We start from the raw sequence: 14947 nt of genomic DNA, 5'->3' as shown, positions 1-14947 counted from the left end.
TTTAACAAATACTAGTTGCCCACATTAAGGAAAGTCTCATTTTAACAAATACTAGTTGCCCACATTAAGGAAAGTCTCATCATTAACAAATACTAGTTGCCCACATTAAACTTTGCCAGACAAATGTTCCAGGCAGACTTTCCCTCTTATTTTATCAGTGAAAAGTGGAATTTCAGCCCAAGTGTCAAGACTGGCTTGAGGGGACGTATTTGAGCCTGAGGCCCTGAAGGCTGGAGGGGCAGAGCCACCATCGCAGGTCAGTGCCACGGTCAGCGAAGCAAGGAGTCTCAGTGGAAGTTAAAGTATTTATTGATGTGTTTAAACTCTGTACATTCTCCACAGATCACAGTCAGGAGTTTGTAGGTGAAGTTCAATCTGTGCATAGTGGGAAGAGACACCGAGAGGGTCAAAGGCAAGGAAGAAAAAAACACATCACCGGAAAACAGAAAAGAAACACACCACAGGTTACCAGAACCTTCATATTTTAAAAAAGAAAAAAAGAAAAGGAATTAAAAAAAAAAGTTGTGAGCATCAACATCAACTGTACAAGCATCACAAAGACTCGTGGAAGAGACAGGAATCTTCAAAGCTTTCCACAGTGTCTACAGATCAGTTTCGAGTACAACCTGGAACATCCTCTGTTCACATAAAAACAAACCTCCACTCCCCCCTGTGCCATCAGCTGCCTCCTTACTGTGGCCTTCTCCTGGGGCACCCTGAGGAGGCTGGTGGCAGGGGAGGCAGAGTGAGGGCACAAAGGGGAGCAGGAGGGTCAGTGCCTGTGGGGGGAAACTGCCGCGGAGGAAGAGACCACACGTCTGGACGTACTTGGAAGGGGAAGTGGACAGTAAAAAGCTACATTAGGAAACGGCCGAGATGGAAGAACGCCATATACCAACTACAGGCTAGTTTCCGTGGAAGAACTGGATTCAGGAGGAAAGCAGCAGTGGACACCCTCATCTGTGTGCATCAGGCTCACTAAGGGGCCGGAATGAAAACGCTTTTAACCGCCTTGGTGACAGCATTTGTGTGGGACACCAAGGTACCCAGCAGTGGAAATGCCAGACTTGTGAGGAACTGGTCCTTTAAAATCACCGTGAGAGGGCTGCCCAGCCTGTGCTTCAGTGGTCACTTCCAGTTCCCTAGTCCACCCAGCCTCTCGGCTACTTCCTGAAAGCTCATTTAAGGACACACCGCCCTCTTTGCTTCAATAGAAGCCAGGGCAGGGAATGAGCCTAGAGTTGACCCGTACAGTGTAACTGAGACAAACAGCCTGCGCATATAGCCTATCACTGAAAACCAACATTTCCCATTTACACAGAGAGCATGTGTGAGACAATACAACAGAAGTGGGATTTCTGATTAATTTAAAAAAGAAAACTACATCAGTCAAATATCTGCAATAGATCATTTTTCTCATTTAAGGTTTATATATCATATATTGTTATATTAACATTTTTCACCCATTTAAAAGAATGGAGATTGCAATTCTACAGTAGTACTTTATAGTCTTAACAATCCAAGAAGTCAGGGTGTAAGATGAAACCCTCTGGCAGCAACTGCTGGTCAGTAGTTAATCCAAATCGCTGGGCCTCTTCTGGCCACCTGCACCGCCCCACTCCAGCCAGGGCGCCACGCACACCCTGCCGCTTAGATCTGCATCTGTTCCAGGTATTTGTAGGTTGGGTTTTCATAGCCATGGTTCTGCATCTTGTTCAGGTGACGCTCCTCTGGGGTGAGCATTGGGTCAACCTGGAAAGACAAAGGTCAAAGCTCACCACAGTACCAGTGAGGACATCAGCACGGGGTGTGGGGAGACTGAAGTTATTTGCTGCACAATCCCATGGGGACCAAAAGCAGCCAGCATCCTGCTACCATTAGACCAAATGAGAGCTGGTGCTAAGAGCCCAGGAGGAGAAAGAAAAGGGGGCAGAGAGGTAATGCCTTTGAAACCAGAGCCCTGAAAGCTTCGTCCATGTGGAAGATGACAGTCAACAGGGTGCCTGGTAACACAGAGGCAAGTAAGTCTCAGTTCCAGTACTTACTACCTGGGGTGGCTGAGGTAAGCCCCCTAACTCAGCTATGAAATCAGGAGGAGAACCACACCACCTCTGATCTTTTCCAGCTCTGAAGTCCTATAGCGAGGCTGGTTTCCAGCGGGAGATAAAACCCAACAACTAAGACTTGCATCTGAGCTGACTTTCCACAGCACATTCTATTCCTTACTGGGTTTATATTCAGTAATGAAGAGACTCTGGACACTCCCCCAACAGTGGCAAGAATTTCAATCACTAATTAGAAGACAGAACAGAAAACAGGATGCTTTGGCTCCTTCTAAATTCCCTATTGATTTTTTGTTTTCTTCCTCCTATTAAAAAATAGGACTAGTAGCAGTCCTTTAACTCTATTTTTTTTCCTTTTATGAGACAGAGTCTCAAGCTGTCATCCTATGTGGAGTACTGTGGTGTCATAGCTCACAGCAACCTCCAACTCTTGGGGTTGAGTGATCCTCTTGCCTCAGTTTTTCTATTCTTAGTAGAGACAGGGTCTTGCTTTTGCTCAGGTTGGTCTTAAACTCATGAGAGCTCAAGTAATCCACCTGCTTTGGCCTGCCAAAGTGTAAGCTTCAGTCCCTTACTCTTAAATACAGGTGTGATCCTCAGTCCCTTACTCTTAAATATCTAAAAAGGAAACACTAGGTCTGGGTGTGGTGTGGTAGATTGCCTGAGCTTAGGAGTTCGAGACCAAACTGAGCAAAAGCAAGACCCCATCTCTACTACAAATAGAAAAAACTAGCCAATTATTCTGGTAGGCGCCTGTAGTCCCAGCTACTTGGGAGGCTGAGGGAGGAGAATCTCCTCAAAGCCCAAGAGTTTGAGGTTGCTGTGAGCTACGATGCCACCGCACACTATCCAAGGTGACTGAGACCCTGTCTCAAAAAAATAATAATAGGCTCGGCACCTGTAGCTCAGTGAGTATGGTGCTGGCCACATATAACGAGGTTGGCAGGTTTGAGCCTAGCCTGGGCCTGCTAAACAACAGTGACAACTCTAATCAAAAATAGCCGGGCGTTGTGGTGGGTACCTGTAGTCCCAGCTACTTGGTAGGCTGAGGCAAAAGAATTACTTAAGCCCAAGAGTCTGATGTTGTTGTGAGCTGTGGGCCATGGCACTCTACCAAGGGTGACATAGACTCTGTCTCAAAATGAAAATAATAATATTAAAATAAAATGGAAACACTAAGATAATAATCTGATAATAGTTTTTACCCTCTCTAGCATAAAATGTTCTCATGACTCTGACATTCATTGAGTCAAGGCTCAAATTATTATTTATTTATTTATTTGAGACAGAGTCTCAAGCTATCACCCTGGGTAGAGTGCTGTGGCATCACAGCAACCTCCAACTCCTAGGCTCAAGTGAGTCTCCTGCCTCCGCCTCCCAAGTAGCTGGGACTACAGGTGCCCACCACAATGCCCAGCTATTTTTTGGTTGCAGCTGTCATTGTTGTTTGGCGGGTCCCGGGCTGGATTCGAACCCGGCAGCTTAGGGGTATGTGGCTGGCACCTTAGCCGCTTGAGCTATAGGTGCCGAGCCTCATGGCTCAAATTAATGCTGAACGTTGGCCACAGCCCCTTATAACTGGACCTGTGTATTAGTTGCTAACTTCCAAAATGTGACCAAAGAATCCAGTGAGTCATTTAGCCCACAGCAGCAGGCCAGTAGTTGGGAGGTTGAGAAGTCTGAACTCTTCACAGTCTTGGCCCCCACCCCTGGCCCAGAGCACACAGAGACCCCCCACCAGCCCCTCACCTCCACGATCCCGTGGCTGATGGTGCCGTACTGCCTCTTCCTCAGCAGCACCAGGCTGATGACTATGACCGTGGCAATGGCCACTGCAATGACCAGCAGGCCAATGAGGGCACTGCTGCTCAGACTGAAGTCCTCCCGCAGAGGCCCCACGGATTCCTGAATGACAAAGCAGACACAGAACAAGGCTCCATTGACCATTAGGCCGCTGTGAGCCAAACAACTCAGCAAGGACTACGCTCCTTTAAAGGCAGGTGGCACCAAGCTCCTGACTTGTAGGCAACCATCCATAAGGAGAGAGCCACACACTTTCCCAACCTCCACTGAGATTTTAATTTTAGCTTTCTTAATCAAAAAGTATGGGGAAGATGGAGAAGAGGGATCCTCATGTACTTAACAGACCGGGCATCTCCCCCACTGCACCCACAGGAGAAACAGTGAGCCTGACAGGACCCTCGGCATCAGGCCCCACAGCCAGGTACCTACCGGCTCTTCCTCAAGGCCGCCAACTCTCTCGGAATTGAAAATCATTTCCTTAACATCCAGAGTCTCATCGACGACCTAAAACAGCCAAGAGGATGTCATCAACTAGCAAACGGTGAAGGGGACATGTGTATAAACACCACTGCTGCTTCCCCCTCCATTTACTGTTTGTGGGGTGTGGAGCAGACACTGACCAGTCAGTGCTGTCACAGATGTCTGGACCCACTCACCAAACCCTGATGAAGGGGCAAGTGTCCAGCAGGCTGGCCCTGTGAGGGTTTCCACCTGCACTTCCCTGTAAGTAACTGCTGTGGAGCAGTGTTTCAGGACAGATAACTGAGATGCCACATTTAAATATCAAACTCAACTAAGGACAATCCAGAAATATGAAAGTCAGAAAATGCCAGAGGAGTAAAAGGAGAAGCATAACGTGAGACAGAACAAGAATGAAACCCAACTCTACTCCAATCTCGAGTCACTCAAGCTCTATACTCACTTGAAATTGGCTTCTAACGGGGCTTTTTTTTTTTTTTCTTTTTTGCCATTAGTTGCAAATATATTTTCCTCCTGGATAGCTATTGCTTAAGAAGAGTTCTCACTCCTCCTCCTATCCACATGCTAATAAGACAGCCAGTGGGAGCAGCTGGGGCTCCACCCCCCACTATGGGGCCCTGGCCCAACCCTCCTCCAGAGTCTCAGGAGTCAAACACGCTGTGAAAGAGAACCAGGGGGCTCACCATGTTTTCATCCACTTTCTTCTTACTGTTAATCACTTTCTCTTCGGCACCGATTAGTCCCCTGTCCTGCTCTCCCACTCCAGATCCTGCACGGAGAGAGAGCGCAGCAGAGTTTCCAAGGACAGCTGGCCTCATGCCGCTCCCACAGCAGCAGCAAACTCCCGCCCCAGGGCCCTCCCTCGGTGACCTGCTACCACATCCCCTGTGCTCCACATGTATGAATGACACAGGCGGTTTCAGAGGGCTGATGGGCATAACAGAGGAGGGAGTGCAGATGTGTGTCCAACTCAGAAAACCGCAACGCAAGCCTTCAGAGAGAACGCTCACCATGAGACCTACAGAGTCCGAGGGCATCTGGTGGGGAAAACACGCAGCAGCCTTGTATGTGGCGACACGAGCCTGCGGCTGCAGCGTCTGGGTCCTCACCCAGCTGTGATCTGCATGTCTATCTGCAGCGTGATGGTGTAGCCCACATGCAACTCCTTCTGCCTTAAATACCCTCCCACCACCCCCTGCTCTTTTTGTCCTTCAAGTTTCAGCTCTTCTTGCGACACATTCCCAGGTTACAGCACTAAAACCCCCAGTTTGTAATTATCAGCTTCCTTCTGTCTGCCACTAGGTGGCCTCCCTCTCAGTGCCTAGATGACAGTCGGTCACATTGTAAATGGTTATTCCAAACAAACAGGAAAGACGTGCTCCATCCACAAGAGGAATTCAACACCAGGATGCAAAGCACCTTTCTCTAAACTGAGCGAGAAGAGCAAGGTCAGACAGTGCCCAGGACAACAGCTCGTGGCTGATGCTCCAAATACGGCATCCGTGCAGGGCGATGGGGCTGTGCAGACCCAGGGGGCTGGAAAGTGACGCGCAATCGTCTATTTTTAGCTCCAAAGCATGTGATTTCTAGCTATAACAGTTTCTTAACAACAGTTAATTTCCATGCAAATGACTAGATTTGAACCTTTATAAACATAAATGGACCCACCTGATGACATATTTGGCACCTTAAGGTGACCACGTGCAAGCAAGATTCCAACCTGAAGGCATGCAAAGCACTGGTGTCCCTGGGCCTGTCAGAGGCAGACAAGGACACAAGGCCCAGCCACAGCAGAGCTTTCCAGCTCACAGCTAGACTCATTCTCAACACAGAGCAATTAGTAACAGCTACTGTAGTTGCTGAACTTGAAGACTAGCTAATGCATTAACTCAGTATACTGCAGCCAAAAATGATGTACTTTTTTCCAAAATTTCCACTTTAAAGAAGAATTGCACAACTTGATTCTAGTTAAATCAGAGTTGGCTTTTGTAGTCTCAAGATGCCAATGAAATAGCAATTCTGCACTCCAACTACTTGAGAAGGAAGAATCGGGAAGGCAAGTGCCTCAGGGAGGATGCTTATGATCCAGTCCAACAAACCCATCTCTGAGCAACATCCATCTTTCTCTTCCTAAGAATTTTAACAGTTACATGGGGGATCCCCTCTGAAAACTAGTGTGGCACCGACCCAGCTTGTCACCAATCTCAAGTGTTCAAATGCTTCTCTGGTGGTGTAATCCATGTGTTTCTTAAACACTGACCACTGACTGGTTTCAAAAAGTATATAAACAAGTGACTCTAAGAGACCAAAGGGGAGCGGTCAAATTTTCCCAACTCATAGCACTTTCAATACAAAGGTAAAAGCCAGTTAAACTTCTAGAAAATTCATCTTTATAGACACCTAAGTTGTGCTGTTGAAAAAAAAAAATGTTGGTACAGTCATCTCCAAGAAGAGGCACATCTAAATATAACAAAATACAGCATTTACATATAAATGATTTTCAGAAAATTCAAATTGAATTTTTATGTTCTGAGAACAACCTGTTATGTAAACCAGGATACCAAACTCTGAGCCAGGGAACACAACTTTGGTCCATTCATAAAAGTCTGCCAAAGCCTAAAGAGTGAGCTCACGTAGTTCATTAAGAACTGAAACGCCTGACCTGTGCAACAGGGCACTAGAGGTCAGACCGCCCCATCTCCTGAGATCTGGCGGCTGACACAGGCAATTCAGGTGACAGGAATCACATGGGCTTGGAGGATGGCAAACCGGGTTCAAATCCTGGATCCTCCACAACTTACACTCATGACTCAGCATAAATCATGTCATCTCAGAAACATCTCCAATTGTCTCATCTACACACTGGAGCTCCTGCCCTGCAGGATGGTCAGTGGGTAGAGAGATGGGGTGTGCAAACCGCTTTGTGTAGTGCTCTACGTGATGTTAGCACAGCCAGCACTTGCTTGTCTCCACCTGCTTCTAACGTTCTAAGGGACACTACAACTCAGTGGACCTGAGACAACCGGCACAGACAGAGGGCAAAGAAAGCTAAAAATGAAAGACATGAAGTGGGAACAGCAGAGAAAACAGAGGTCCAAGGACGAGACTCTCCACCTGACTGTAAATGAAGCCTATTTTATATATACTGGTGATTCAAAACCAACCTATGTAAATTGGGCACATTGTAAAAAATGTATCCAGATGAGGCCGGGCCTGGCAGCTCATGCTTGTTAAATCCCAGCACTCTTGGGGGCTGAGGCAGGAAGATCACTTGACGCCAGCCTGAGCAACATATCAAGACTCTATCTCTACAAAAAATAGAAAAATGAGCCAGGTGCAGTGGCACCACCTAAAGTCCCTACTACTCAGGAGGCTGAGGCAGGTGGATGGCTTGAGCCCAGGAGTTGGGAGCTAAAATGAGCTGTGATGACACCACCGCACTTCACCCAAGGCAACAGAGCGAGACCCTGTCTCAAAAAACCAAACAAACAAATCCTATCCAGATTGAAAAGATTTATGAAACCATCTATTTTGGTTACTGTACATTCTCTGGACATCCCAGAGGGAAAGCTAAGGGTGCCACACAGGAACCAGGCCCTCTGAAGCTCTGAGTGCTGGGAAGCCAGGCTGGCCTGGCAGCAACACGACGCCCGGGCTACCCCGGCTCCACTCACAGCCATGTTGGAAGCAATGAGGTGGAAAACAATCAGGTAATGACATGAATCAGGGAATGAGATTTCTGACACACTAGGGAGTGGGAAGGAATGGCCATCTGGAAGGACACGTCTCTAACAAACTGACCTTTTCTCATTGGGTGGTTCAACTCCGGCTGAGTGTCTAGCAGAAAGGAAAACAATAAAAAACAAAATAAAATAGCACAAAAGGAGATTAAGAAAGAAAATGGCTTCTTTTAAAATTCCTTTCTTAGAATGTCTCTATAATTTGAACAAAACATATTCTTCCTTAAAAACATGCCTGAAACATCCCATAAACAGACCAGCAGCAAGATATAGGCAAACCGTGGGAGAATAACCCTGACAGGACAGAAGAGAGTAGCAGGTCTAGTTTTGGCCTCTTCAGGGAAATTCTGGAAAATTGTCTTAGTCCACAAAATTGTTTTTCTTAGAAAACAGCAAACACTGAAGTTAGTTTGACTGATATGCCGACAGGAGATGAGGCTCTAGCTCCCCGTGTCTGAGATGCCCTGACCCCACATAAGCACGCACGTGTCCAGGCACAGCCACCTGCAGGCCAGAGGTCTGGGTCTGTGGCAGGAGCAGGTGTTGGGATGGAAGGTGCCTTTCTGCACCTGCCACCTCCTCAGGGCCTGCTTTCCTACTGGAGGCTCCAGCGCACTGAGCCTGTACTTCTGAGAGGACTGGTTTAGAGGCATTTATGCCAAGGTTTGAGGGCTCAGCTGAATGCAGGCCCACCCCTACCTCACCTCCAATTTGGTGTCTTCCTCAAGCCTGTTCCTGCACAATATCCAGCCTGAGCTATGGGACTGTAACACAGTGACTGCAGGACCAAAGCAGCTTGGGGTGGAGACCCATACTCTTCAGAACCTTGGGCAAGTCCCTTAACCTCTTCAAACCTCAGAATCCCCAAATGGGGACACTCAAGTACCTACCTTAGAGGGTTACTTTGAGGACCGAGTGCAAGTGCCATGTAAAAATGCTCAGCTAAAGCTGCCATGCCACCAGCACTGCACAGCTGTGGCCATTGCCATCATTATCACCAGTGCAACAGCAACAAACAGAATCTGGTCACGCGCACCGGTCTCAGCAACCTGTTTACTTTTGGAGCAGGCTCATAGCTTTCAGAGATACTTTCACACATCAAGAACCAGCAAGGGAATAAAGGAAAGACTGCCTGCCTAGGACACAGATTCTCACCCCCACTTGTGTCAGACGTGACCCCTGAGCCAGCCCTGCACCTTGGCCTCTCCATCAATTACCTCCAGACAATCCCAAGACATTTGTTACCAGAAGGTAATGTAATGGATAACACGGAGGCGCTATATACGCTGCCAGGTACCTCCCACATGTAAGGCATTACACAAGCTGAAAGAGCAGTGACCTTGAACATGTCCATCTGCGAAACAGAGAAGGACCCAGACGCTCCCTGCCCACGGTCAGTCTCCCTTCCTCTGACTCCCAGAGCAGCACAACCTGCACACCTCAACCCAGTTCCAAAAATCTGACTGTAACTTTCTCATTTCTTCCTCCCCGCTGCTGCCCACAAGTGGTACTGTCACTTACACACACCTTCGTTCTCAGGTAAGGACGGGAAGGGATGAAACAGTGGGATCTCCTCACTCTCCTCAGAGCTCACCCGGACGTCCACAGGGGTCTCCGAGATGGAGGCGGTGAACTGGTCCATGTCTGCACGCTGCTCCTGGAGGAGCTCATCTGAAGGCAGAGACAGCAGGTTGTAGGAGGACTGGCATCCAGGCACAGAACCCACACTGTGGCCTGAAAGGGCTAACCTGACCCCCCGAGAGGGCTAACTCCTGCCACTCAGAACCCACACTGTAGGCTGCAAGGGCTAACCTGACCCCCCGAGACAGCTAACTCCTGCCACTCTAGAGCTGGAGAGGTGCCAAGGAGACCAGTGACGGTTCCAGACTGACCTGAACCACCTTTCCTGACTGCAGCACTGCAGAGCCCAGCACAGGGGGCCGCAGGCACCACCCCTCTCCTCTCCATCTCCACACTCCAGTTATGTGGTCTCGTCATACACCACAGATCTTTGGTTTTTAAAAAACTGCGTAATTCAAGGTGTACAACAAGATGTTTTAATATACATGTACACAGTCATTACTGCTGTCCTGTAAATTAACATACCCGGAACCTTCCATGGCTACCTTGCTTTGGTAAGAGCAGTACACTTGGGGAGCAAGAGCACCCAAATGTACTCTTAGCAAATTTTCAGCAGACAACACTACAGTCCCCATGCTGTCCGTTCAGTCTCCAGACTCGTTCATCCCACATAATTGCGAGTTCAGACCCTCTGACCCACTTACCCTCAGTGTATGAGATATGATTGTGATTTTAAACCACATGCATACCTCAACTCCCAAACTCCTATCCCTACTGCCCAGCCTCTGCCTCATCTAACAGCCTACCTTAGACCTCCACGCAATGCCCGACAGTAACTTCTATTCTAGTGTGTATGAAAGGCCCTCTGACTTCCTTCCCCACCTAGCATCCCAGTCAACGAGCAGCTCTCATGCAACCCCAGCCCGGCAGGCATACCTGGGCATCTCCTAGAGACCACCCCACTGTCCTGGGGCCCCAGCTCCTAGCTCCTCCAGCAGCACCTTAGTGCACACTGCGGATTTTTATAGTCCTTTCCTGGCTGGCTTCCAATTTTAATCAACTTTCCACATAGTAGCCAAGTAAGTTTTTTAAAAAATTCAAGTTCTAAAAAGCATAATCCAGACCTACTCATTTCCTAGTCAAAACCTTCTAATGGCTTCCCACCAACCTGGAATAAAACCCAAACTCCCTGCTCTTCCTCTGTCTCTTCCCATCAGTCCCTGGCCTACTTCCTTGGCCTCCTCCCTCTCCCTACCTTGCTGGGTCCCGGCCATGCTCATCCACTCAGATGTGCCACCTGACCCACACGTGAGGCCTTTGTGGTCACAGTCTCCTCCACTAATCCCTTATAATCTCCCCACTTGGGTCTCAGGCCTCCGCCCCCACAGGCAGCTGCCCTGACCACCAGCCTCTCTCCACACCCTGCCCCAGTTAACTCATCACCACCCAACACTTGTTTTCCTACTTCAACATCTGCTTCTCTCCTGATGTAAGATGAGCTCCAGCAGAGGTCATCTGCTTGGGCACCACTCTTCTGTTAGCCAACAGCAGACAAAATAAAATTTATTGGACAAATGAAGAAAAAGACTAGGAGAGAAGGTGAGAACTTACATAAAGTAGGATGTTCTGAAACATCAGCAATTCAGGGGTAAATGGTAACAGGAAACTTCCTGGTCCCTTGCAATTTCACACCCTAGGTTTTCTTCTGCTAACAGAAGGTCAATGAAACTCAAAGCTCTGTGGCTCCCGGCCAGGAAGTGTGTCCTTGGCTACTCCTTGACATTGTCATGTAAGCTCCAGCAGATTCCAGACTTCCGGAACCACAGTGTGCCAATGCCCACTGCTCTGCCTTACTGCTCCCACTTGCCCAGTTACCACTCCCGAGCCCAAGCAAGAAGTTCTAGCCAACCTGGTATGATCAGTACCCACCAATTTCCTCTTGAATTTCTTGGGCTACATAGGGTACTTTGTAGAGCAGAGAGAGGCTTTGGTTCCTTCTTTCTTCAATGACATGGAGATGTGTCATCACCTGGAATCACAGTTATGAAGGGGGAGGTCTCGTCACAGGTAACAGGCAGACCAGGAGAGCACTCAAGAGACAGGACATCACCGTTTCACAAAGGCTATTTTATGCAGAGTCCAGCATGTCAGCTGGTCAGAGGAAACATATCAATCCTCCTGCCAAACCTACCCATCACTAAAGTCTGTGTTCAGACTACATATACTCTCCCTAGGCGAAAAGAGAATTTCTTCAAAGAAAATGCTCCAAGTTAAAAGAAAACTTACTAAAAAATTTAGTAAGTGGTTTACTAGTCAGTTGCTGATTTAATTTTCATACAAGTCACTAACTACTAAAGGTACTGAGTTAAAAAACCTAACTTGTGTCCCAGCACCATGGCGCATGCCGATAATCCTAGCACTCTGGGAAGTTGAGGTGGGTGAACTGCCTGAGCTCAGGAGTTCGAGACCAGCCTGAGCAAGAGCAAGACCCCTGTCTCTACCAGTAATAGAAAAAAACTAGCCAGTTATTGTGTGGGAACCGGTTGTCCCAGTTCCTTAAGAGACTAAGACAAGAGGATCACTTGAGCATAACAACTGGAGACTGTTGTGAGCTATGATGCCAAAGCACTCTACCCAGGGTACAGTGAGACTCTGTCTCAAAAACCAAACAAACAAAACCCCTAACTTGTACAATGGTAAAGATTCAATAAGAGTGAAAGGAAAGAGTCAATTTTTACCCCTGGTCAGATTAGGCAGAATAAAAAGATTGAGGGACAGCGCCTGTGGCTCAAAAGGGTAGGGTGCCAGCCCCATATGCTGGAGGTGATGGGTTCAAACCTAGCTCCTCCCCCCCACCCCCCGCCAAAAAGATCAAAATTACTGGCTGAAAAGTACATTTTGGGAAAGAGGGAACCATTCATGGATTTGGCTGAGTGAAGAAATTGCTTAAAATTATTAATATGGTGAATAAGAGAACTAGTTTATTCCTATTTAACTAAAATGCTATTCTTCAAAAAAGTCACACTCAGGTATAAATAAATCTGATGTTCTGGGGATAATGGGAGACTTATCTATCATCTCAATACCTTTTCTGAAGGCAAAAGTTCCAAAGTTGTCCATTCAAAAATAAATAAATAAATAAATAAATAAGTCTCTAGAAGTGGTCACTTCTTTTCAAAGCGTTTCAGGATGGAACTGAAAGGGGATGTGGGCTACCATCACCAAGTGACCGAGAGGCACGCTGCTGTCGCTCCTACAAGCTCTTCCCAGCAAAGCCACCCCTGCCTGGTTGGACTTGTAGCCACGGAGCTTTTCCTAAAGAGGGAGATCTAAGCCAGTGGGATAATTATGTGGGCTTGAAGCCATTAATGTGAAGGGTCCAAACGGAAAAAAGCTAAATGGAAAGATGCCTTTATTGTAGATTGATGTTTCTCTGACCTTTAAAAGCAAGGATGAAAGCAATTTAATTTTATATTTGCCATTCTGTCAATCAAGTAAATTGATGGGAAAGTGCAAGAGTGAGTGTCTTAGAGAAGAAATGCAAATGGAGCTGCAATACACCGGGTCTCGGCGTGTGCCGACAGAGATCCCACCTCCTCAGATGAACTGGGGAGGCCTGAGAGCTCCTGAACCCACAGGACGACAGGAACCACAGTGAACAACGGAAGTGACTGCCAGCACCAGGGGAGAGCAGCTCTGTCTCACTCAGATATGGCACCAGCTACATGTAACAGGCTGAGTGTTTTCAGATTATTCTAGCATTTAGATAACAGAATAGGGAACAGGCAAAAGATTAATGTAATCCAGTGGCCAAGCTTTGCTAGAATTACAGGCTGAGGGCAGTAAGTAGCAGGCAGGAGAGCCGGGCTGCCCCCACCCCCGACATGCTAAGATGGGAGAATTCTTGTACATCTCCCGTAGCACTGGGTGTGGCAGTCTGATCGTGCTTGCAAGAATTCTCTCACATTAATTTAATATACCTGGTCAAAGTCTCTCCATCCTCCTACCCTTGCCACACAAAACAGGCTATTTTTCTTTAAAATACAGCATAGCAGGGGCCAGGTGCGGTACCTCACGCCTGTAATCCTAGCATTCTGGGAGGCTGAGGCAGGTGGATTGCTTGAGCTCACGGGTTTAAGATCAGCCTGAGCAAAAGCAAGCCCCTATCTCTACTAAAAATAGAAAACCTGAGGCGAAAGGATTGCTTGAGCCCAAGAGTTGGAGGTTGCTGTGAGCTATGACAACATGACACTTTACCCAGGGCAACAAGTTTGAGACTCTGTCTCAAAAAAAAAAAAAAAAAAAAAAGAACCATAGCAAACTTTGAAACAGAAGTTTGGAAAATGAGAGTCTTTAAAGAAAAAAAATCAAGCAGACCAGACAAGTGTCCTGTCAAGAGGCAGGTGTTTCTCCACCCGAGCGCTCGGGCCACTCTGGCCCTCTCGGCCTTCACCCTTCCCTTCTACCCCATCCAGGCTGAGGAGGGCCTTGAGCTCCAGGCCCACACCAGGCACCTCCTAGGGCTCCAACCCAGCCCCTTGCTACACTCTGTACACTCTTTGGGAATCTGAGTTCTTTTATTCCCTCAAAGACCCGGCTTCTAAAGAATTACGCTTAACAAAGGGAACAAAATTCAGCTCCAGTATTCCTAAGAGCTCTAGGGAAATTATGTTACCATCATAATACACACACAAGAATAGCTGGGACGGAGAGTTCATGGGATGATGGATAAGCCCCCCACTGTAAGTCCATCCCGTGGGTACAGTACTCACAAAGACCGCAGAACCTCCATAGCTGACCACCTTCCTACTCTGACCACTTCCTTAAGTTGACCTAATTTTCACAGACTGGACATGTGGCATCACGAAGACCTAGTTCCTTACGTTCACCACCTCCATACCGTTTGTTATAGTTTCTTGGGTGGTCACCTTACAGAGGTTCTATCAGATATTTAAAATATGAGAGGAAGTAAGATCAATGATGTTATTACTATAAGGCCCTCTAAGAAAACTACGGGCTTCCTGGTTTAAAAGGAAGCTAAACTATCTATCTTGTAGGAAAGTTCATTTTTATGAATACAAGAAAGTAAAACTGAAGTTGACATATGGACAATGCCGATATTAGAAAGGAGAAACAGAAATAAATCTTATAGGCTCGGCGCCTGTGGCTCAAGCGGCAAAGGCGCCAGCCACATACACCTAAGGTGGCAGGTTCGAATCCCCAGCCCGGGCCTGCCAAACAACAGTGATGGCTGCAACCAAAAAATGATCAGGCGTTGTG

General features: G+C 47.5%; 1 protein-coding gene across 4 annotated transcripts in view; it reads right to left on the bottom strand.

The window, feature by feature from the left end:
- Window positions 1-291: 291 nt before the first annotated feature.
- APLP2 (amyloid beta precursor like protein 2) overlaps window positions 292-14947 on the bottom strand; it is a 65081-nt gene continuing 50425 nt past the window's right edge. For 2 of the 4 annotated variants that reach the window (XM_003795908.2, XM_023516782.1), the window contains 7 exons: window positions 11597-11696; window positions 9614-9757; window positions 8148-8183; window positions 5030-5115; window positions 4296-4370; window positions 3813-3968; window positions 292-1752 (listed from right to left, as the gene is read on the bottom strand). In XM_003795908.2, coding sequence (XP_003795956.1) covers window positions 1651-1752; window positions 3813-3968; window positions 4296-4370; window positions 5030-5115; window positions 8148-8183; window positions 9614-9757; window positions 11597-11696 — 699 coding nt within the window. In that variant the 3' untranslated portion in view covers window positions 292-1650. The remainder of the gene's footprint in view (window positions 1753-3812; window positions 3969-4295; window positions 4371-5029; window positions 5116-8147; window positions 8184-9613; window positions 9758-11596; window positions 11697-14947) is intronic. The other 2 variants (XM_003795906.2, XM_023516783.1) reach the window with 1 other exon arrangement.

This window comes from Otolemur garnettii, unplaced genomic scaffold (genome assembly GCF_000181295.1).
Source record: "Otolemur garnettii isolate 467f Iridium unplaced genomic scaffold, OtoGar3 scaffold00097, whole genome shotgun sequence".
Taxonomy (NCBI): domain Eukaryota; kingdom Metazoa; phylum Chordata; class Mammalia; order Primates; family Galagidae; genus Otolemur; species Otolemur garnettii.
This window is presented reverse-complemented; position numbering and strand designations above follow the sequence as displayed.